We start from the raw sequence: 25,072 nt of genomic DNA, 5'->3' as shown, positions 1-25,072 counted from the left end.
CTGGTGACCAAGCATAATGCTTTCCTATCAAAGCAAACATGATAGTCGCTATCCGGAAATATAAACTCATGTAGGTCAATTGGATCAAAAGTAGCAAATTCATTGCACATAAGATAGTAACATAGTAAAGGGTGACATTCGACACCCATTGACATTTTCACGTAATCACTAAAACATGATTACCTAAACATTACCCCACAAACTGGTCAGTTTTTGTAAATGTGTCATGATTTCGCGCCCAAGTTCAGGTTTGCATGTTGTAGTAACAGCAATTTTGTATGTTCAATCGTACTATAATCAAAAGAATAATTAATTAGATATTTTTGTATATATGTTATGGAACGAAAGTTCGGACCATAAATTATGGGCCAAAATTCTGGAACCGATTCCTTGTATTCTGGAGAGTTCTAAGTATTCCGGACATGATTTTTGGATTCCGGACATGTTCCAGACTAGTGAAAAGGACGATTTTTTATAACAATTTTTGATATAGTATACATGTATGAGTACATTTAATCCTATAATTGTCTTAACACAATAGAAGACTCTATAATACTTATATAATTGCATAAACTAAACATGCTTTAACGTATAATCTAAAATAAAGACATATAATTATAAACAAAATAGAAACGTACATATAAAAACTACATCTCATCGCTGCTATCTGTAAAGACATTTTTAGTTTTAGTGGTGTCCGGAATGGAATGTCGGGTAATCCGAAACAAATGGTGAAATCTAGTCTGAAACGAGGTTAAATGGTACTTATAGGAGGACCATATTACCGGGTCAGATCTATTACCCAGTATTTACCGAATATAAAATCGGGTCCGAAATAACCTATTTCGGACCAAATGATCATTTTAAAAAAAAAAGTTAAAAGAACACAAAAAATGGTTAAATTACTCAATTTCCTTAAAATTAAACTTTTATTTAATGTACGTCCTTGCAAACATTGACTATTATGTCTATATCCTTGTAAAGTATATATATATATATATATATATATATATATATATATATATATATATATATATATATATATATATATATATATATAAACTTAATCTAGTAATTTAATGAGGTATAAATCAATTTAATACCCTAAAATATATTTAAAAATCAAAATAAAATATGAATATACTAAAATATCCTTTCCAAATTATTAGATAATAGAACTAAATGAATGATTAAACCTAATTAAATAAAGAAAAACCTCAGACATATGATTTACAAAAGCCTTTAGGATCTCGAACACGTCAAAATCCAAATAATCATTAGTTACAATATGCAAGTTAAGCCTTGTTAAACAAATGAAACCTCACAAATAATCGTGATGCATGTTAACTAATGTACATACTTCAATAGATTCGTGATACATACGAGAAAATTTGTTGTGTACAGATCAACTCCCCGTACATAACCGACAACTTGGAAACTTTAATAGTCTTTTATATTTAAATTGGTCTTACAACAAAAAGTATTTTTGACTTACCGAATTCTCATATACGACGCATACTATCCATTGCCGATAATGAAATCCCATATATGACAGTATGAGTTCAATGAAGAAATTTATTCAGGCAACACATAGTGTATTTTGGTTCGAGACTTAATTTTGACTCTAATTAACAATTTTTAGCAAAAAGTAATTGTATTTAATTTGGGATATAATTTACAAAGAGTATTTTGGTAGATTCATATATATATATATATATATATATATATATATATATATATATATATATATATATATATATATATATATATATATATATATATATATATATTATTTTTAAATATATTTTTTGGTATTAAATTGATGGGTTAAGAAGAATATATAGGTAATTATACGTGATATTTAATTTAATGTTTGCAAAGACTAGTATGAAAATTTTCGTTTGAACAAAAAGAAAAAAAAAAAAAAGCTGATTTACCACACACGTATAAAATGGTGGTCACTTGAATCTGCGAATCCCTCCAGATCCCTGGCTTGTCGCCTCACCTTTCTCCTAACCATCTCTTCCGCCAGAAACCATGGTCTCCCTCTCGATTCTCAATCCATCACCAATCTTCTCAACAACAAACACACCTCCATTGACCCACGTCCTCCTCTTTTGTCAATTCAACTCAAAATCATTCAACCTCTGGTCAAATTTTCATGGGTTCATCATCTTCAAGACTTATCCCCAATCCCCATTTCTCAACCTAAAACCTGAATAATTCGAACAAACAGAAACACGGTGATTGATTCCCTATTCCTCCCCAAACTAATTCCTCGTTTTTTTGTTTCCTGGGAAAAGAAGTCATGATTCCGATTGCAGTATGCACGAGAAGATGAATGGAGAGAAGAGGGCAATCACCTCTTCGATCGGATGTTTGATCCTCATTCTCGTTGTTTCGGGTTATCTGCCACGCTGTGTTCGTTGTCAAGACGACCCCGATGATCCTCCTGCGAACAATAAACGACCTAGAATTGCCCCATTGTTTTCAAATTTCCTTTCTCAACAATTCAACAAGTCGATTAGGAGATACAAAACTTCAATCCAAAGAACCCTACACTATTGCACTGAAGATGTGTGAGTATCGAGTAATATGCACCACTCACAATCTCCTCCAATTTCACATTCCACTTCGTATGTTCACTAATTTCCATTATGTTCTAGGGACAAAGACATAAACGGAGCTTTCAACTTCGAAGGCAAAGACCAATTCTTCACAAATTGTCAAGTGAAGTTCAAAGGTACAAAGTACAAACAAACCCTTCACAATTTACATACATGATGCATCCACTATATGCAATTATGGATACTACTAATAGCTTACAAAAACAGATCTTGCAAAGAGATTATGTACAGCAGCAGAACTTAGAGTATACTTCACAAGTTTTATAAAAGAAGTCGATGACTCCACAAAAAGCATTTCACAAGCTCATTTCTTGGACCCTAACAGAAACTGTAATCTGACATCATGGACAAGAGGATGTGAGGCAGGATGGGCTAGCGCTGTAAATCCAGGCCAGAAATATGAATTCAATGAGACAGATCCACGTAAAATCCCTTTCAGAACAGATAACAGCCAACCATGTTGTGAAGGATTTTTCTGTCCTCAAGGTCTCACTTGCATGATTCGTAAGTGTCTAATTCACCATTTTCTTCATAAAAGATTGTATTTTTTGCTTGTTACTGACAAATGTCTGTCAATTTGTGACTGAAGCATGCCCTTTGGGTGCATATTGTCCTGTTGCAAAGCTGAATAAAAAAAGTGGAATTTGTGATCCGTAAGTTATATATTATATGCTATTTTGGATTCCTTTTTGATAGTTTTTTAAGATTTGATTATGGTTTATATGGATTACTAAGACATAAATGGGTAGAGAAAATTTTCAGATACCACTACCAACAACCCGCAGGAAAGCCAAATTACACTTGTGGAGCGGCTGATATGTGGGGTCCTGTACAGATGGGTAGTGACATGTTTTGTGCGCCAGGGCATTATTGTCCAACGACAATTAAGGAAATCCCTTGCCCCAAAGGGTATTATTGTACTTTCACACCCTTCACTGATTTTCATGTTCTTTGATAACAAGATTTTCTTGATAACATGTAAGTTTTTGTTTGGTTGCAGGCGTTACTGTAGGATGGGCTCTGTCAAAAGCAAGCGTGAGTTCTATTCATAATATCATATTATCATATTATATATTATATTCGTTACATATTTGTTATTTTGTGAATTACTCCTATGATCTAACATATGATATTTGTGCAGTTTGTTTTGCTGGATCAAGGTGTGAGAAAGAGACAAATATTCCAAGCATGAAGGCTTTCGGAATCATGCTAATTGTAAGTAATTCATCTCTTATTTGTTCTCAAAAGGTAGTTATTTTGTCAAAAAATTGAGGATAATAATAATAATAATAATAAAACTAGTGGCATTTTCATTTTTGTTTTTGTAGGTTTTGTTGACGGCTATACTAATTATCGTGTATAATTGCTCAGACCAACTCATGTCAACTCGCTACAAAAAACAGGCAAAATCCCGAGAAGCAGCAGCGAAACACGTTCGAGAAACAGTTCAAGCGAGAGAAAGATGGCAAGCTGCAAAAGAAATGGCCAAATCCTCAGACTTATTAGGGTTACAACAACAGCTCTCGAAAACCATTTCAAGAAGAACAAGTGCAAGACACGATTCAAAACCGAAAATCCCCAATCCCTTTTCGATCGGAAGTAAAAAGGAGACAACGAAACTCAATGAAATGTTGGAGTCGATGGACGATGGATCCAGCAACAACAATGACGACAGCAGTTGGTTTAGTTTGGAAGATGTGACGAAGAAAAAGGGGAAAACGAAGAAAGATCTTCACACGAAAAGCAAAATATATAAATACGCGTATGGTCAAATCGAGAAGGAGAAGCAAATGGAGGAGATGAATAAGAACATGACGTTTTCGGGATTGCTTTCGATGGCACAACGGAAAGGTGATGATATTAGGAAAAGACCTCGGATTGAGATTGCTTTCCAGGAGTTGACTTTGACTCTGAAAGGGAAACAGAGATATATTATGCGATCTGTTAGTGGCAAAATTATGCCGGGGAGGATATCTGCAGTCATGGGTCCTTCCGGCGCCGGAAAAACCACCTTCCTCTCTGCTCTCACCGGAAAGATAACTGGATGCACCATGTCGGGGATGATTCTGGTCAACGGAAAAAACGAATCCATTCATTCTTACAAGAAAATCGTCGGTTTTGTCCCCCAAGATGACATCGTTCATGGCGATTTGACAGTGGAAGAGAATCTCCGATTCAGTGCTCGCTGTAGGTATGCATTCTTAGAGAGAGAATCAGAAGCTACTGAACTAGCACCTTTATAGTTTGACGAGTTGACTAATTTTGACTTTTTTCTTGAATTTTTAAAGACTATCCGCTGACTTGCCAAAACACGATAAAGTTCTTATAATCGAAAGAGTAATCGAGTCATTAGGACTCCAGGGAATACGCAATTCCACAGTTGGAACAGTGGAAAAGAGAGGGATTTCCGGAGGACAAAAGAAACGAGTAAACGTCGGATTGGAAATGGTGATGGAACCCTCGTTGTTGATATTAGACGAACCGACGTCAGGTCTCGATAGTTCATCTTCCAGTTTGCTTCTTAGGGCTCTTCGTCGTGAAGCTCTTGAAGGTGTTAACATCAGCATGGTCGTTCACCAACCAAGGTAAGTAAGTAAGGTCGCCGGAAAATTCTCCATCTCGCATTTCCGGCAAAAAACTCACCGGGTTTTAATTTCTTTTAATTCTTCAGTTACTCGTTGTACAAGATGTTTGACGACTTGATACTTCTGGCGAAAGGCGGAATTACAGTCTACCATGGACCTGTGAAAAAGGTGGAAGAGTATTTCGCAGGGTTAGGGATTACGATACCGGAGCGTGTAAATACACCAGATTATTTAATCGATATTCTCGAAGGTATGATAAAGCCAAACGGCGGCGTGACAGCTCAGCAACTTCCGGTAAGATGGATGCTTCATAACGGATACAGAGTACCCCCTGATATGTTACATCTCTGCGATCAAAGTTCTTCTTCTTCACCTCCACCTTCAAATCCCGAAGCCAAAACCAGTGAAATTCAGCGAGATGTTCCAACGTATAATTTCTTCAGAACTCCAGATTTATCCGGCAGAGTAACTCCCGGAGTTTTAACGCAGTATAAGTATTACCTCGAAAGGTGAGTGATTAGTTAATTTATAATATTTTTCCGTTCACTTTTTAACTTGTGCGTATGAAATTTAGGGTTTTCCGGCAACGATTACGTGAGGGAAGAGTACAAGCTGCAGATTATCTGATTCTTTTGCTGGCGGGAACATGCTTAGGAACAATGGCGAAAGTGACAGACGACACATTCGGTGCTACTGGTTATCAGTACACAGTCATTGCTGTATGTAAGTGGTGAAAAACAAAAAACGAATTTGAATTTGAATTGAAATTAACAAACTTTTAATTTGGATTAATCTTTAATTTGTAGCACTGTTATGCATGATTGGAGCTTTGAGAACGTTTTCACTGGATAAACTACAGTATAAAAGGGAAAGCTCTAGTGGGATGAACAGTTTATCGTATTTTCTCTCAAAAGATACAATGGACCATATAAATACAGTGATGAAGCCTTTAGTTTATCTTTGTTTATTCTATTTCTTTAACTATCCAAGATCCAGCTTCGGGTCAAATTATATAGTTTTGGTCTGCCTTGTTTATTGTGTAACCGGCATAGCCTACACACTCGCCATCTCCCTCCAGTTTAGTCAAGCCCAATTGGTATGTAACATTTATCAACACCACTTTTATCAAAATAATAATAATAATAATAATAATAATAATTTAATAAATAATATTCTTCTCTCTACAGTGGTCTGTGCTTCTTCCTGTTGTTCTAACCCTAATCGCGAATCAGAGCAAAAATTCTGCTGTTTCGGTTATAACACCATTTGTGTTTCCAAAATGGGCTTTGGAAGCTTTTATTATTGCAAATGCAAAAGAGTATGTTCTATTGTTCTCTAGATATTAATTACCTTATGAGACAATAATATTTTAACACTAAATGCATAAATTAAAATGTAAATTTTCAGGTATAATGGCGTGTGGTTGATGACGCGATGTGCTGCATTGAAGCATTATGATTATGATATTCATAACTCGAACAAATGTTTATGTTTACTTATTGCTACTGGTTTAGGTACACGCATTATAGCTTTCACTTGTTTGCTTACTAGACAGAGATAGCCGAAAAAAACCTTTGTAATTTGTACAATCCTTCTTTTCACATTTTAAAAAAAAAAAAAAATAGATACATGATTGAAACGAATATCATACCAAGAGTGCAACCCATTTTATGAGTTAACCTCTATATTGACGAGTTGGGGTTGATGGATTTCTTGTAATCTGATTAAAATTTGGGTCATTTTAGGTCGTCTTTCAGGTGAAATGTGAGTACAATCAAGTGCTAACTCAGCAATCTTCAACATATCTTCATGCCTTTCTTTTTCTCCTAATATTTCCAAGTCAAATATGTCCATTGACCAGTCACTATTCAAAACACCTCTAACCCAATCTAAAAGATCCTCATGGCTATTATTATCATTATCCTCTGGTACTTTCCCTGTAATCACCTCCAACAGCAAAACCCCAAAACAATAAACATCAGCTTTGTTTGTCATTTTCTTCCCTTCCACAAACTCGGGACACTTCCCGATTGCAAGTTTCTCTGATGATCTTCGCGAGGGTAAAAGTGGAAAGTAGCCATAATCCGTGAGCTTGGCTTGTACGCTTTCGGTTTCTTCTGTAAAGTTGATAAGTACATTTGACGATTTTAGGTTTCCATGAGCCACCTTGTGTGAAGATAGAGATTGTTCCAAGAAAATTAAACCCTTTGCAACATCCATCATGATTTCTACCCTTGTTGTCCATTCAAGTGGTACTCTCGCAAACCCTCGATTCTCTACGCATTTCAACAACTATCAGATAAAGTTATATAGACAGATAGATACACAGACAGATAGATACGAACCATGTAATAACTCGAATAGGCTTCCATTTTGGATGAATTCGTGAATGATTAGCTTTTCTTCTTTGGAGTAGTAAAAGGAAACAATCTCAACTAGGTTTTGATGCTTTAACTTTCCGAGTAATTGCATTTGTTGTATGAATTCCTTTTTGCTCAAGGAATTCATTTCTTTCATTCTTTTTACAGCAACAACCATACCCGATTCCAATGTCGCCTTGTAGGTGGTGCCTAGTTTTCCATTCCCGATTACTTCAGCTGATGACCTCAGCAAATCATCCAAGTCAAAAACCGGCTTATGTTTGTCAAAAAACTCCAAATCTTTTGTTTTTTCAGGATCATCCGTGCTTCGCGACCATTGAGCTTTAGCGACACCTTCATTAGGATTTTCCTCTATATGTATAAGATTAATCAGCTTTACAGGAATTTCATCGAACACATGGCATGCACTATGTATTTAACTTATTACGTACCAATGGCCTCCTGTTTCTTAGCTGCTTTTTCTTGAAATCTTTTGTAGCAACAAAACAAAAGCAAAATCACAAAAAACGGAACAATTGCTGCTGCAGCTGCAATCAAAACAATACTCCATATTTCAAGAGTTTTCTTCTTGTCTTTTGGAGGTGGAGAAAAAGGGCATGGTGTTTCCAGAGGCTTTCCACATAACCCTATGTTGTGATCGAATGAACTGATTCCAAATCTTTGTAGGATTTTTGTTTCCGGGATTTGTCCAGAAAGCTTATTGTATGAAAAATTGAGAGAAGTTAATGATTCCTGATTGAAAGGTGGAATTGTGCCTGTGATTTCGTTCTGCTGAAGCTCGAGTGTAGTGAGCTTCGGGAGGTCGAGGTAGTCCGATGGAATGGGACCGGAAAAACGATTACCGGAAAGGAATACGGATTCCAGATTCATAAGATTGGTGAGGGTTGGAAGGTCTCCGGAAATGGAATTGTTGTTTAAGTTGAGTTCTGATAAGAAGGTAATGTTTTGTAGGAATGCAACCGGGAGTGATCCCGATAAATTTATCGATTCCAGAGTCAGGTGGGTTATATGGGAATTGGTACACCCGATTCCCATCCACCTGCTCATATTGGTCCGACACGGCGGACCAGTCCAGTTTCCATGTAAATTGAAACTGGACTTCATAGAGTCTCGGAATGGGATCAGTGAATTCCTCTCCTCATCGTAGAATTCTCGTGTTATTGTGTCTGACTTAACAAACATGAACATGGTAAGCATGAGTTGAATTATGAGAAGTTGGTAAAATCTTGCTATGTAACACATGGTGGTTGCAGGGTGGTGGTGAACGGAGGATGGTGGTGGGAGTTGAGATTGGGGAGGACAATTGTGTGTGTTGAAGAATGTATAGTTGTGAAAGACATGGAAGGAAAGTGATACCTTATTTTAACGTGTCAACCAATGAACCTTCTTTAGCATTGTCACAAATTAATATAATTACAACTTATAATGACTTGTTTAACAACGTACGATACAATGCAAAACAGATGAATATTTTATCTTTTTCCATTTGGTTTTTTGGATCTTTCAGAAAAGAATATTTGAGTGTTAATTGGATCTTTTAGACAATATATGAATATTTTATCTTTTTCGGTTGGAACTTTTTTGAAATAAGATAAAAGGTTTTTTAGACAATAGATGAATAGGTTGTAAATTTTGATTTATTCAAAGAAATAAAAGGATGATTAAAAATAATGTTGTTATATATATTGTTGAAGACTTGAAGTATGTAATGTTAAATTTTGAAAATTATCTTGTATCAATGTGATACTATTCTTATGCATTATCATCTTAAAAAAAAAGGTTTTACAGTAATATTGGATAAAATTGGATTTCACGTGGTGTTGAAAATGACGTGGAAAATAATTAATTAATGAAAGAAATTAATTACAAAGGAAGCGGTTAACAGCTTTGCTTGACTTGAAATCTTAGTTGGAATCCTTTGGTTTCTTGTTGGGTTTTTCTCTTTGTAATCAACTTTCAATTTTCAACAGCAAGTTGTCCAGCTTTACAAGAGACATGAATTTTGATAATGTAAACTACTGTCTGAATATTCTTGTTGTTACGAAATAAATAACTTCATATGATTTAAGTATATAAAAGTATATATTTTTACAGACTTCATGATTTAAGTGTATAAAAATATTATAGAATTCAATTCTGATTTGTCATCTGGCTTATCAAGCTAATTTTTATAAAACATTACCCATCTTTTTCTACCATTTACTATATTACATGATCAAGTAATAGAAGAAAAGGTACCCTCTTCAGCTTCAATCATTGAATTGCTTCTGCTTGCACAATAAATAGAACCCACAAGCTGATTTAAAGCTGTAGAGAAGCAGAATTAATGTAATTGTATCACATCACAGGTTATATGAAACAAAAATTTGAAACTAAGAACATCTAATCCAATCTACATAGAGGTAAAACCAACTAGAAGTTTGGACAATTGGTTAATTCAGATGTTAGGGTTTAAAGTGGCGGAGATTTATCTAAAAATTAGCATGTAGAAGAGTTAGTGTTTAAGGTTACAACCTTAAGGGTAAGAGTAGAAACAGCAGAAACAGCGACAACAACGTTTGAAGCAGTTACAGTAGAAGTAACGAAAAGGTGATTGACGCGGCTTTGAGGAAGATGGTGCAGATGTTTCCATTCGTCGGGGACGAGAATTGGCGATGCCCAGGCTTTGCGGTGGCGGCAAAATCACGCCGGGTTCGTTTGATCCGGTTTCAACTTTCAAGGGTATGATTAGTCTGTTATCAGCTTTTTAAATGTCGACCCTTAAACTCTTCCTTTCCTTCAAAGGTGGCCCTTAACTTTGAAACTTCAATTTAATTGATGTAAAATATAGTATGATTTTATTTATTTATTTATTTATTTCCTTTTATAGTTTTATTTACTATTATTATGATTATTATTAGTTTTTTTTTTCCTAATTGTTATTTTAGTCAGTTTAAATAAAAGATATCCAATGCGTAACTTTTTAACGTACTACTTAACAAAATAATCATTTTTGAGAAAATTATAAAAATACCCACTTTTGCTAATCATTTTATAGAAGATGGCCAAAAAAATCAAGATTACAAAAATAACCCTTAAAATGGCAGATGGATTAGATTCATGTGACCCGCAAATGTACAAGCTTTTAAAGCGTGAAACGTGCATTTAGGGTTGTAAGTTCACGGATTATGAGTTTCTTTTGGGTATAAAAACCAATTTTCACCTATGTTCGTAGATGAACTGCAGTTAATATGCGATGTACTCTGCAGTCCATCTGTGATTTGTCGGTTAATTTTTTTTGGTACAAAAATGATTGGTTTTACTACGAAATTACCAAATTATATATATAAATTTGTAAAAAAATTATAACTTTAACAGTTATTTCTTTGATATATTTGTTTAAAACCTCTGTAATAAAATGAGTGAATATTTTGTTTGTCTGCATTGTGACTGATGGAAGATGAGAGTTTGTAGAGAAAAATCTAGAATATGTATGTTCATAACTCATGTAGAGAGAGTTTCCCCCAAAAAAAAAACTTAAAAATGAGTGTTAAAAAAGGTATTTATATGGGGATACGTCAATGTTCACAGATGGACAATTTCTATCTGTGAATGTACAACCTTAATGCACGTCCATGCTTTAAAATCTTGTACATTCGTAGGTCAGAAGGTCAAATCGCAGATGAACCTAATCCATCTGCGGTTTTAATGACTACTTTTGTAATCTTGGTTTTTTTTTTTTTTGGTTATTTTCCCGCAAACTGATTAACAAAAATAACTATTTTATAATTTTTTTACTAATTGTAAAAATTATCATAATTTTTGTAATTAGTCAAGTTACAAATTATGAAACTAACCCACAACAAAAGATACACAAAATACCTTAAAAGGTATTAAAACATTTTTGAATAAATTAATGAAACCGTCCATTTGATTTGCTAAAATTGCGTGTTTAAGCCCTAATACTTTTTACACTTGGACGGTCCATAGGTTTAGATTTTGTTGTATGTTTCATCCCTCACAGACTTAAAAACTATATTGCTTTTTATATATATATTTTTTCCAGTTTTATTATTATTATTATTCTTTTATTTTTATTTTTTTTATTTATAGAAAATGAATTAATTGTATTCACAAGTGGGACCCACTCAAATCCCATTCTCACTTCCATTATCGGTCACCCTCCCATCTCACTCCCTACCATTCAACGTCGGTGGTCTTCTCCGATGACCCTCCATTGGCGTCTATCTTCCATGTAATTAGACCTATAAATCACAATTAAAGACTAGGTAAAGAAGACAAAAAGATCAAAAGTTAGGGCTATACAACCACAATAGAATAAAACATCGATTTGCAAATTTGGTTCCCTCACTATCTTAATAAATTGAAATCAAAACCACATTCAACCACTATTCACCATCACACCAATTGAGTTAGTATTTTGATTTTAAAAACCAAAACAAACCCCAAAACCAAAAATAAATCAACAAAACCCCCCAATCTATACCTAATATGTTGATAATGACAGAGAGAGGGGGGGGGGGGGGGGATATGCCGAGGAGTGAGTCGGTGGTTAGGATCGCACACAAAAAAAGAAATTGGAGTATTAGAGGAAGTAGAAGATAGATGATAAAACACATGTCACCGTCCCAACGAGGAGATTGGGTTAGCCAACTGTAGGAGACGTGAGTTGTAGAGAGAACATGTGAGTTCTAGATTAGAGGAAGTTCATTGTGTAGGTCTGTTACGAACTAGTACACACATGGTAGTCGCATGAGGTGAATGTCGATAGAGGAGGCGGTGATTGGGCATGTCGCAATACGACAGCAAGGGTAACATCATTGGACATTTAGACTTGCCACCACTGAGTTGAATCAGATGGAGGTAGAGCACCTTCGTCGTCCGGCTCCATGAACGAATGTGATGGTGGCAAGTGGAAAGGCATTGGATGTCGTTGGAGTTTTGTGTGTAGGGGTTTCCTGCGAGAGGAAGGAGAGGGACGATCAAGAGAACTACGGGTGAGGGTGAGTGTAGGTTTAGGGGGAAAAGATGATGTAGGTGGGACCATATTTTTTATTAAATATCTTTTTAATTAGGTTATAAATTATTAAATTAAAAAAATAAACAAGAGTAAGATAGTCTTTTTACATGTTTTAAGGACGAAAAATGCAATGAAATGCATGGATGGTGTGAGTGCAAAAAAAAAAAAAAAAGTTAGAGACTAAACACGTAATTTTAGTAAACCAAATGTACGATTTTAATAATTTATTCAAACATTTTATTACAAAGAGCAATCATTTCTAAAATGTAAGAACCATTTCACAATTGCATAGCAATTTTAAAACTTCACAATTACACGATTACACAATTTTAAAATATATTTTGTATATATATATATATATATATATATATATATATATATATATATATTAAAATATTTTGTTTGTGTGTTGTGGAGAGCTATTATGATTTTTTATTTTCTTGAAATCTTGCAAACATAATGGTCAATTTTGTAATTTGTGGAAAAAGATGATACTTTATTAAAGTATGAGCTCATTCATACACCATGTATTTATTTTTGTCATACATAATAATAGCATGATTTTTATACACAATACTTTTTTTGTCGTATATAATAATAACATGATTTGTATAACCTTTCTAAAACATAAATTATCGTACATAACAAGAATTATTACATACAAATTAGCAAACATTTGTTAGATGGTACAATCATAAATTGATCATTTAGATATTAAGTTTCACTTTTTTTTTTTTTTTTGGTATTGTTATTCTTACCCTACTTTCAGTAATCATACCTCTTTAATTATTATTTTTTAGGTAGTTGACTTTTGTTTATTCCAGTTTTTGAAAATTTCAGAATTATTAGCCAATTAATATATACGTGAAAAGTAGTGTTCTTGATAGCATCAATCTTTTCAGTTTTTTTTTCATAGAAGACTGTGTTTTTTTTGAAAAAATAAGTTTCACTTCTAAAAACAATACAATATCAATACTGGAACCAACAATTACATTGTAAAAAACAAACGCATTGTCAATCCACTTAATCACACAATAAACTACAATACTTAGTATATAAACAAATAAAATAAGTAAGATTAACTAAAATGTTAACAAATATTAAAAAATCTATTAATCTAAAGCCATCCCGGAACCATATCTTCAACAACCGCCGGCGGCCGGCAATATATTGCCAACACTAACAGTGCCGGTGCCATCTTTGTCGAAGAAGAGAGACACGAAAAAAAATAGCCACTGAGAAGTGAGGAACGGGAAATAGATAGTCCGGAACGTTGGAAGCGTCGCCGGAAAACGTGTTAAAATCAACTGAAAACACGTTAATCTCGACTGAAGGAGAGGGAAACATCACGGGAAAACTTGCTAAATTCAAGTGAAACGTCGGAGAAATAACGCCTGAAACGTCTGAGACGCATTGACAACCACCAGTTTTGCAACATTTATCGCCGGAAATGTGTGTAGTCGACAGAAGTGTTGCCGGAAAACTCATGAACTGAACCGAACTGTTGCCGGAAAACACGTGATGCTCGCTTGAAGGTGAAGGTCGACGGAAATCTCATGAGGTCCGCCGGAAAAAGCTAATCGCCGGAAATCATTGGCCGCAAGAAATCGTTGCTCTCTTTCACTCTTGGCGGCTGCGTTTTTAAAGCTAGAGTTACCACAAAGTAAGGAATTTATACCTTATAAATTTACATTAATAACCTCTTTATTTTTAAAAAATGTCATTGTTTACCCTTTATATATATATATAAAGATTCTGCATATATATTTATTTATTTTAACAAAAGAATCGTCATTTTTTTTCCTTAAATTTACAAATATAATGTTTACAAAATAACCTCTGCTTTTCATTTATGCATATACGTTGTTTACACTTAAATTACATAAACTTTAAAAACTTATACAATTAATTTTTGATGTTTTTTTTAATAGATTACATAAGCTTTAAAAATTTGTACAATTAATTTTTGGTATTTTTTTAATAGATTACATAAACTTCAAAAATTTGTACAATTAATTTTTGGTGTTTTTTAAAAAGATTACATAAACTTCAAAAATCTCTTCTAGACGACGGAATCTGCTCTCCCGCGTTGCACCACTATTGGACGGCTGCATTCACTTTTGGTAGGGCAGAAAGAGAAGTAAGTTATTTTATATTCTACAAATTTACATTTGAAACCCACCTATTTTGAGGACATTTTAAAATATACCCTTTAACTTTATAAAAGTATTAAAAGAAAACGTTCGAGGGTGTGACTTTTCACGGCCTCTTGTTTTTGTCTAATGATGAATTAAATTTTTGTAATATATTTTTAGTTTTCAAAAACAAATTATAAATTCAGGTTACAATCTCCATACTTTATGAAATAAATTTGTTCGCTCGTCACCACTAACCACCATCGGATTCAAGATAGTGTGTGTGTGTGTGTGAGAGAGAGAGAGAGAGAGAAAGAGAAGGTCATTTGAAACAAAATTAGAGAATAAGAACGAGCATTGGGCAGGCTAGCAGCGTCGCCAGAAACAAAACAGTGTGTGTGTGTGTGTGAGAGAGAGAGAGAGAGAGAGAGAGAGAGTGGAGCTCGCCGGAAATCACGTGAAGCCATTACCGTCAGAGAAAAAGAGAATGAGAGTGAAACCATGACACTGTTAGCAACAAAAATCGAGTGAAGGTCGCCTAAGGATCGATGAAATCGCCTGAAGGTCGACGAAATCGCCTGAAGCTTGCTACGAAACTTTGATGGAATCGTTGAACAGGCTATCTAGTTTTATTATATTACATTTTATAACCTCACACTTACATTTTTTAAATTTCATATTATATGTAAATATCCTCGTAACAATCTTATTAAATACTATTAACTTGTTTTTTGTTTGCTCAATTCCTTTTTCTTTCATATCTCGTTAACCATTTTATTCATAATCATATAATCATATGCATGTTTTTTTTCTATACTTTTTTCTAAAATATAAACTTTAATTTTAAAATAAATTGTAAAAAACATTAATTTTTAATTTTTTTTTATTATTTATTATGCGAAATATTAATTAGTTATTGTTGTGTCGTATTTTTTTAATCAAATAAAATTATTTATATATTTTTTATATTAAAAATAGTGTTAATAAGTTATCTATAATAAACTAAATAATATTATAATAAATAGATTTATTTGTGAATTAAAAAAACTATTAATCATAAATTAATTATTAAACTAATGATGATTAGTAAAAATATTTAATCATTAAACTAATTAGTAAAAACAATTATTAGAAAAATGATTAGAGGGTAAGAAGAAGTGGGAGTGGGGTAGAAATAAATGAGGTCTTTTTTTTTTTTTTTTTTTTTTTTTTTTTTTTTTTTTTGTTATTCAAAAGATTTTGTCTTGAGAATACAAATGGGCTAATTTGTTTTGTTACACATATAAAGCACTATGTGCAAATATCTACTGCGTAGTATAGAGTAAAAAGCAACAATTATTAGGCCACGCACAAAACACCATTAAACAATCATGATGAAGTCTGCCTCCCGGACCGCATTAATATTAGCCACCGCTCTATCCCACCGCTCCTTAAACCCTAACCCCAGCACCCCTTTCTTCCTTCGCAACGCCTCCGCCACTGTTTCTCTTCCACTGATCTACTGCACCACCACTGTCACGTGGCGGCCACCTACCTGCAACCATTTCTGCACTTCAATGGCAGCCGGTGACTCCTCCCCTACTTCCGCTGCTGTCGAGAAGCAGTTTGATACGTTTCGTTTCAGTCTAGAAGAATCTGGTAACTTACGTGACCGCATCAAAGCTGTTGCGACTGAGATTGATTCGACTACTCGGATCATGCACTCTATTCTTCTTCTTGTTCATCAATCTCGGCCCATTCCTGGTATTGATTTTCATTTTCTACAATTATAAACACTCTTCCGCTTCGGCTAACGTATGTGATGTTCATATCGTGTCTCGTTCTCGTTTACTCTGAGAGAGAGAGAGAGAGAGAGAGAGGGAGAGGGAAAACATGTTAATGTGATGATACATTGAACTAAGTGATTTTTAATATCTTCAAAACAGGATCGATTTAGGGAGAAACATGTCATTAGATGCATTGCAAACTTTCTGTAAATAATCGGTTAATGCGATCATGAAATGGACCAACTGATGTTGTAATGTGTAAAAGGAGATGGATTTAAGGGCTATTTGGCTGCCATTGCAATTTTGTTTGAAAGCAACCGGTTGATGTTAATACATGATCGATTTGGGAATACTGCTAGAAATAGTATCGATATAACGTGTGGTTATTCTTTCCCTTTCTTTCTTACAATCAGAGGTTCTAGAGAAGGTTAACTCTCATGTTGACAAATTGAAGCAGCTTTTCAGTAAGCTTGCAGAAATTGTTGGTGAAAGCCCTGGCCAATACTACAGGTGATTTTCAACAATTTAAACCAAATCTCAGTTATTAATTTGCATAACCACTTACTATCATTTCTTCTTGTTGATAATGTTCACTAACAGATATCATGGTGATTGGCGAAGTGAGACACAACAAGTAGTCTCTCTCCTTGCTTTTACACATTGGCTAGAAACAGGAAGCCTTCTAATCCATACAGAAATGGAGCAAAAACTAGAGCGTGAGTCTTTCTTTTAAACAATCATTGGCAAATCTATAAAACACCTTACATTAAAGTGTTAATAAACTTAATGCAATTACTTTTGATGGGTAATGCAGTGAATTCAGAGTTTTGCCTTGATGTTGAAGACTACCTTACTGGTGAGTGAGTGATGTTATTGTTCTATATAAATAATATTGATTCATGTTCAAATCTGTTGCAGTTTTAGTAATGTAATTTCTTATTACAGGAATTTGCTTTATGTCAAATGAATTGGTAAGAAATTAAGAATCCTTTCTTACTATATTTTGCTGTGTTTTTTTTTTAAACAAATATAATCAAGTAGTTATTTTTTTTGCAGCCTAGGTATGTGGTGAATCAAGTGACAGCAGGGGATTATGATTGCCCTAGAAAGGTGTTAAAGTTTTTAACTGATCTTCATGCTTCATTTCGCATGCTTAATCTCAGAAATGACTTTTTGCGAAAAAAGTTCGATGGTATGTTTTCATTTTTCCATTATCCCCACATTGCCCCTGGCATTGCAGATTGGCAGTTAAAGTTAAGTTATTAACTGTTTATTTAATCTTATTTTGCAGGAATGAAGTATGATTTGCGGAAAGTTGAGGAGGTTTATTATGATGTGAAGATCCGAGGGTTGGGATCTAAGGGTGTTGCGGAAGTAGATCAAAGTGTACAAGAAAGTTAGATCTTTTTGGAATATGTAAAGGATGTGCTAAGTTATGGGGATTGTAGGTGAATTGTGGTCAATTGTTTTTTGGACAATTTTTTTTATTTGGTAGCTTATCTTAGTATCTATGGTGTTTTTGTATTGTGTGCTTTAATATTCGAATTAGACTGATGCCTAAGGGTGGATGGGGTCCACATGATTAGCGTGTGGGTTAGTGGCGGTATCGCGAATTGAATCAAACCGTGATCAATCCCTCCCTATGCTCTCTCTACCCTTGCATTTGCTTTCGAAAAATAAAGGGCAACTGCAAAAATGGTTCCTGTGGTATTCATTTTTTCTGGGTTTTGGTCAAAACCATAACTTTTTTGGATTCGTGGTTTTTTGAGCTAGTTTTGTTGCGTATTTGATCATTCCGAAAATTAAAATGACTATAATACCCTTGGTTTTATTATTTTCCGTTCTTTCATTTTTTTTAAACCTGTGAAAATTTTTAAATCCCATATGATATTTACAATATTATTATGAACATCTTGAAGCATATGCAGTTATTTATTGAATGACAATTTATTTGTAGGAATGTAATCACCGTGTCCATTAACAATACTGAAAATCATATTTTTCAGTTTCATTTTTCAAAAATAATTATGAAGGATAAATGTTGCCACTATTACATCTATTTTAGTATTCTCACTAAATTTTGATATTTGTTGTATATTTCCGTCTCTTCTTGGATGCTTCAAACAAATATAAGATGATATATATATATATATATATATATATATATATATATATATATATATATATATATATATATATATATATATATATATATATATATATATATATATATATATATATATATATATAGGTTCAATTAAGAAAATAAAAAAGGTTGAGAATGAGAGAATCATTCTCAGCCGTTCATTTTATTCAAGCATAAAAAAACACGGTGACAAATTTGTAAATATGAGAATAACCTTCAATCTCAAATACGTATTTGTAGTTTGAACCCATTCATCGTTCATCATTCAAATTTCTTCTCCAACTTTCAACAATCATCCAGATTTCTTCAATTAAACCATAATCAACATCATCCAGTGCTAATCAATCATCGATCTTCGTTAATAATCAACACGATTCAACAGTTAACAACAAAAATTCGTTTTTGGTTCTTTTAATTCAACCTTTAATTGTGCTTGAATACGATCATATCTTCAATATCTATGATTAATTATACTCCCAACGTTATTAGATCAACATCATCGATAATCAACAAAAATTCACTTCATATCATTCATTCAACATCGATTATCAAATAAAAACTTGAAAATTGAGGTTAGAAAAATATCAAATCGTTTTTTTTTGAAAAATTTCATATAATTCTCTATCAATCTACTCTTTTGTAGATTTAAATAGTCAAAATATCATGTTTCTAACATTTTAAAAAAAAGTTAAATTGTATGCACTCCAACTGTTTGATGAAATGCATGAACTAAATTAGCACGTTATATTCATATATGAATATGTTTTCTCAGTATATGATTATTAAAACAAAAAACCAAATATGCAAATCTGTATGTTATTCATATGTGAATAACATATAAAAATTATATATATTTGTGAAAATACCTTGTAATATTTATATGTGAATATACTGTGTAATATTCATATGTGAATATACTGTGTAATATTGATAAGTGGATATATCATCTAATATTCACAAATAAATATACTATATAATATTCACATGTGATATACCATGTAATACTATGTAATATTCAGATATGAAAATATTATCTAATATTCATAAGTGAATATACCATCTAATATTCACAAGTGAATATACTATGTAATATTCATAAGTGAATGCATCGTCTAATATTTAAATATGAATATACTATGTTTATTATATGCTATATTCATATAGTAATGATACTTAAACTGTATAAAAAAAAATAATCATAGTTTTTATTCATAACTGAATAACGAATGTACTGTAGTAAAAATCTGATTCATTTTTATTCACTTATGAATAACGATAGCTGAACACACACACACACACACACACACACACACACATATATATATATATATATATATATATATATATATATATATATATATATAATCTTAAAACTATATCAATATGGATGTCTATTTGTAGAGAATAAAAAATCATGAATTTTGGTATATTTAAAACCATTTTTCGATAAAAATAGTTTCTTAAAAATTAAAAAAATCGAAAAAACTATGTTTTTGTATAGATTAAGGTAATGATTAACATAATTTAAGGAAACATGTTTTGTTCGAAAACACATGTCTATTCGTTTCCCATTTCTGCTGGTACGACGGAGGCTTTTACGGCAAAAATAAATCAGTGGCTGAGAATGATTCCCCCATTCTCAACTTTTTTTTTCTCAATTGAACCCTCTCTCTCTCTCTCTCTATATATATATATATATATATATATATATATATATATATATATATATATATATATATATATATATATATATATATATATATATATATATATATGGAGGTGATATTTACACTTGTTAATTTGATGCTTCCACTTAAATTAAAATTGTTTTTACATTTTTACCCTCAATTAAAATTTACAAAAAAAAGAAGAGATATAAATGAGGGTTTATATGTTTGCCTCATATCCATACCAAATTTAAACCTTTCCTTACAAAAATTAGTTTTTTTTATTTTTTTTATTTTTTTTTATTTTTAAATTTCCCTTTCTTTTTCCCCCTTATTTACTTACAAATTAATTAATTTTTGTTTTTTCTCCACGTTTATTCCTTGCAAAAAATACTTTGTTTTCTTATTTATTTATCAAACTAACCCACTAAATAATAAGTGATGTCTCTTATTTAGACTAATCCACTTGAAATTTCAATAATTTATCTCTTTGTTCCTCCACTAAATAATATATATTATGTAATGGAAATTTTTTTTATTTCAAAGTTATGTATATCACAACAATAATATGTTCAAATTAATACATATTAAATCATAGTAAATTGTTACCAACGAAAATAGTTAAATCATTATAATGTTAAAAAAAAGTATGACTATAAAAAAATATTCACCCTACATCAATTATATATTATCAGTTGGATATGCATTTAAATCAAATAAGTTTCTCTTAAACATTTTATTATTCTTTTGGAAAGATAGAGTAAATGAAAGATTATGTGTTTATGGTGATTCCACAAACTCAAATCTTCAAGGGTTTCGTAAAGTAAAATTTATTTCATTTTTCTTTTTTAATTCAGGAGATATATCCGTTGTCTAACGAATCATTTGTTCAAAGAACATATCAGATTTAGTCAAAAGTTTAGTAATACTTCGTTTACTTGTGTCTTTTAAATGAGCTATAAAGTATCTAAAAACAACTTATTTGATTTAAATATATATTTATTTTTTATAAGTGATAGTATGTAATTGGAGTACGGTGAATGTTTTTTATCCTCAACTTCTTATTTTTTATTTTTTTTAAAATTTTTTTATTGTGATTTATAAATTTTTGTTAGACAACATTTTAGTGGGTAATATAAATATTTTTATTTGATATGTATTAATTTAAATATTGTGTTGTGATATGCATTGGTATGGAATGAATTATTTTTCACTATATATTATTGTGATAGGTATAGATAAATAAGAAAAAAAATTAACATTTGTTAGATTTATAATTAAATGATAAAAAAGAAAAATAAAACTCATGTTTAAGAAAATAAATTAGTGGGTTTGTTTGATTAATAAATAAAGAAAATTTATTTTTTGTTAGATTTTATATTCGAATGGAAAAGTTTAAAGGATTGATCGAGTAAGATGGAATACTTAGGTGAGTTTGTTTGATGAATAAATAAGAAAACAAACTGATTTTTTTTGTAAGAAATAAATAAAGAGAAAAACATAAATTAATTAATTTGTGTAAGTGATAAATAAGGGATGGGATGTTTAAATTTATTATGGTAAGAGGCCAATCGTATAAACCCCTATATATAATTCATCATAATTTTGTAGAATTTAAATAAGGGTAAAAATGTAAATACAAATTTATATTAAGTGGAAGAATCAAATTGATAAGTGGAAATATCATTACTCATATATATATATATATATATATATATATATATATATATATATATATATATATATATATATATATATATATTATCAACAACAAAAAAATTAAATGGATAATGTTTCATAAGCAAAAATGGATAAGATTTTGTTATTCTTGTTTGATTTTTTTTTGTTAATTTGGTTCTCATGATGTCAATGATGATGATTCTTTGATATAAACTACTATATATGTTAAATTTAGAGACCAACCTTAATCAGGAACGATAATTAATACCCTGTAGAAATAGGTATCGTGAGATCCACATTAAATTTTTCAATATATATATATATATATATATATATATATATATATATATATATATATATATATATATATATATATATATATATATATATATTGAATTTGAATTAAATCTACTAAGTAAGAACATATACTAAATTACGTTGCCAATTCCATGAGTTTGTCAATCATCACTTCCTTCGATGGTTTTTATACAAACATGTCACTTCTTATTTTGAAGTTTGTTAAACTTTATGATCGATGTAAACACAATCTAATTATAACTTCTACTTTTGATAGCTTATTAACCTTGATTTTTTTTTTTCGTAAGTTGAGTTTATTTTGTTGATATATTAGGAATGATCCGGGAAATAGCCTAAAATCTAAAGGGGAGAGAATTCGATTTTCTACATCCGTCTAGGATGAGTATTAGGTGGACATGGACGGTCAACCCCGCCCCATCTCCGCCCCAATTTGATCCTTACACACCTATAAATACATATCCTATCATTACAGGGTTTTTAGCACCATCCTAAATTTATATATAAATTCAAGCACAATTATTCTTTGCAACTAAAAAACTAATAAATAAATAGAATATTTAATTGAATGAATTTAACAAAATTTCATAAGCTGCTTTTAAATATCTTTGCCAAACATAACAAAAGGAAAAAAAAAAAAAAAGTTAGCTGTATCTTATTTTGCTCTTAGAAATTTATATAATTCGATAAAATCGAGACTCCTTTCCGACGATAGCGGAAGCTTGCACGGATGAAAGTACACCTTTCTAAGTAGTAACCTTATCCTAAAAGTTAAGCGTTACCTCCGATGTGTGAACACCAATAACAATTTTGGGCTACACACGTTGTGATTCACGCCTACTCAAGTACTCAACATAAACGAACCAGCCCTAATGCTGTGAAACCAGATAACTGAAGGAGCTAGCATTGCAATGGTGTTTTCTTGCAGGTGTTTCTCAGTCTATTTTGGAGAAGAGACCGAGTACCTAACCATAGCAAAATCTTCAAGCGAAAGCTATCATACTGCTTGTTCGGAATTCGATGGAAAACGATTTGGATCCGAACCTAATTTTCAGGATGAGTTACCCGATTTAGCAGAGAGACCAAGGAATCCGCGAGTATTTACACTTACTGAGCTCAAAGCAGCCACTACAAATTTCTGCAGGTCTTCAAAGATTCGCGAAAGTGAATCAGGAAGTGTTCGTATGGGCAGGATCAAGAGTTCTGTGTATCCGTATAAGACAATTAAGGTGTCTGTGAAGCTACGTAATTGTGGAGTGCAGGCACGTGTTTCTTTCTTTAGTTAACTTTCTCCATTCCTGACATTCAATACTTCCTCAATATTGTTTAGGAACGCTTAAACCTTGATCTTATGGATGACAGGCTGAAAGCTTATTGATTCTGTTACATTTTTAGCAAACAGGGTGACAAGCAGTTAGCGACTGAAGTCAATGAACTGTGGAAGATTGAGCATCCAAACCTCGTCAAGCTAATTGGTTACTGTGATGAGGTTGAAAGAAATGGAACCCTTGAGCTTATAGTTCATGAATATATGTCTAATGGAAGCTTTCATGATCATTTATCAGCTAAGTCAGATGCACCCATCTCATGGGCCAGAAGATTGCGTGTAGCACGTGATACTGCATGTGGATTGGCATACCTACATGAAGGAATGGACTACTCGGTATTCAATTCGACAATATCCTTATTTTTGCTTCAGTTTTTTTTTATTTATCATGCTAAACGTTAAACATATGGTGCAGGTTATCTTCAGAGATTTCACACCCTCTAACATTCTTCTAGATAAAGAATGGCATGCTAAGCTTTTAAACTTTGGCAACACATCATTAAGTACTTCAGAAGGACAGACCTATGTATCAGGGTATGCAGCTCCTGAATATCTGAAGACGGGATATCTAACAACAAAGAGCAACGTATGGAGCTATGGAGTCTTGTTGTATGTGCTTATCACAGGTTGGCCTCCATTAGATCCTCATCGCCCCATGAACGAGCAAAAGCTCTTGGACTGGGTGAAACCTTACTTATCGGATGACAAATTTTGCCAAATAGTTGACTCTAGGATTGAGATTGACGATTTTGGTTTACGTGAAGCAAAAAGACTGTCGATTATAGCCAATAGTTGCTTGCGCAAAAACATAAAGGTACGACCAAAGATGAGCCGTGTTTTGGATATGCTTGACCAGCTCATGACGAAATCTGTAATGGAAAGAGCTAGTGACAATGCAGACCGAGTTTTGCATGAACCATATAGTTCTATGAAAATGAAATTCAAAGGTAAGAGAAGATTTGAATGCTTGTCTTGTATATGTTCATGGACCAAATAGGATTTGGATGGGAATATTTATTATGAATTATTAATTTATGTATAGTTAAAGCATTTTTGCTTTGTAAAATGAATGATACAATAGTGTGGGAAATGTATATATACATACTATAATCCACATAGTCATGTACTAGACTACATCACGATGACTCACATATACAAAAACAGCCGTGACCCGTGAATCCGTAACTAATTAACCACTAACTTCCGCTTGTGATATAGCTTAACATCCCCCATCTAGCTCAACGGCAAAAAGAGCTTCCAACTTAGATTGAAAAATGAAGTGATGAGTAGGCGGTCCTTTGTCAAGAACATCAACAAGCCAAAGTTTGCGTGGGAGGAGGTGAACGGGTGGTGGAAGGGGAGTTAGGAGACAAGTTTTCATTTGTAAGGGTTATGGTGAGGTTGGAAGATGATAGGAATTGTT

At 32.4% G+C, this 25,072-nt stretch overlaps 4 protein-coding genes across 7 annotated transcripts; 3 read left to right on the top strand and 1 right to left on the bottom strand.

Annotated features, from left to right (window-relative positions):
- The first annotated feature begins 1,994 nt into the window (after positions 1–1,994).
- On the top strand, positions 1,995–6,773 carry LOC145034516 (putative white-brown complex homolog protein 30). Of its 2 annotated transcripts, XM_078982949.1 has the most exons (14): positions 1,995–2,579; positions 2,667–2,743; positions 2,835–3,131; positions 3,217–3,280; positions 3,390–3,536; positions 3,628–3,662; positions 3,769–3,842; positions 3,956–4,818; positions 4,916–5,212; positions 5,299–5,721; positions 5,787–5,935; positions 6,019–6,308; positions 6,400–6,530; positions 6,620–6,773. In XM_078982949.1, the coding sequence occupies exons 1-14, from the start codon at positions 2,326–2,328 to the stop codon at positions 6,771–6,773; spliced, it is 3,255 nt and encodes a 1,084-aa protein (XP_078839075.1). In that variant the 5' UTR covers positions 1,995–2,325. The 2 variants fall into 2 exon arrangements, with proteins under 2 accessions (XP_078839075.1, XP_078839083.1); XM_078982957.1 differs by lacking the exons at positions 6,400–6,530; positions 6,620–6,773 and having other exon boundaries at positions 5,787–5,931; positions 6,019–6,160.
- Positions 6,687–10,336, bottom strand: LOC145034529 (leucine-rich repeat receptor-like protein kinase PXC1). Of its 3 annotated transcripts, XM_078982983.1 has the most exons (5): positions 10,108–10,336; positions 9,832–9,900; positions 8,025–8,759; positions 7,558–7,944; positions 6,687–7,488 (listed from the first exon to the last, which is right to left on the bottom strand). In XM_078982983.1, the coding sequence occupies exons 2-5, from the start codon at positions 9,848–9,850 to the stop codon at positions 6,881–6,883; spliced, it is 1,749 nt and encodes a 582-aa protein (XP_078839109.1). In that variant the 5' UTR covers positions 9,851–9,900; positions 10,108–10,336; the 3' UTR covers positions 6,687–6,880. The 3 variants fall into 3 exon arrangements, with proteins under 3 accessions (XP_078839109.1, XP_078839095.1, XP_078839102.1); XM_078982969.1 differs by lacking the exons at positions 9,832–9,900; positions 10,108–10,336 and having other exon boundaries at positions 8,025–8,835; XM_078982976.1 differs by lacking the exons at positions 9,832–9,900; positions 10,108–10,336 and having other exon boundaries at positions 7,558–7,926; positions 8,025–8,835.
- A 5,747-nt stretch (positions 10,337–16,083) lies between these two features.
- On the top strand, positions 16,084–18,038 carry LOC145034549 (Translin family protein). Its single transcript, XM_078982991.1, has 7 exons — positions 16,084–16,491; positions 16,928–17,024; positions 17,115–17,230; positions 17,329–17,370; positions 17,460–17,485; positions 17,571–17,706; positions 17,806–18,038. Exons 1-7 carry the CDS (start codon positions 16,119–16,121, stop codon positions 17,913–17,915), a joined length of 900 nt encoding a protein of 299 aa, XP_078839117.1. The 5' UTR covers positions 16,084–16,118; the 3' UTR covers positions 17,916–18,038.
- Positions 18,039–22,994: 4,956 nt separating this feature from the next.
- LOC144997717 (serine/threonine-protein kinase PCRK2-like) lies at positions 22,995–24,715 on the top strand. The gene is made up of 3 exons (XM_078957592.1): positions 22,995–23,584; positions 23,725–23,985; positions 24,065–24,715. Exons 1-3 carry the CDS (start codon positions 23,234–23,236, stop codon positions 24,644–24,646), a joined length of 1,194 nt encoding a protein of 397 aa, XP_078813718.1. The 5' UTR covers positions 22,995–23,233; the 3' UTR covers positions 24,647–24,715.
- Positions 24,716–25,072: the final 357 nt, after the last annotated feature.

The sequence above is a fragment of the Lactuca saligna genome, chromosome 1 (assembly GCF_052625555.1).
Source record: "Lactuca saligna cultivar CGN05327 chromosome 1, ASM5262555v1, whole genome shotgun sequence".
NCBI classification, from domain to species: Eukaryota; Viridiplantae; Streptophyta; class Magnoliopsida; order Asterales; family Asteraceae; genus Lactuca; species Lactuca saligna.
This window is presented reverse-complemented; position numbering and strand designations above follow the sequence as displayed.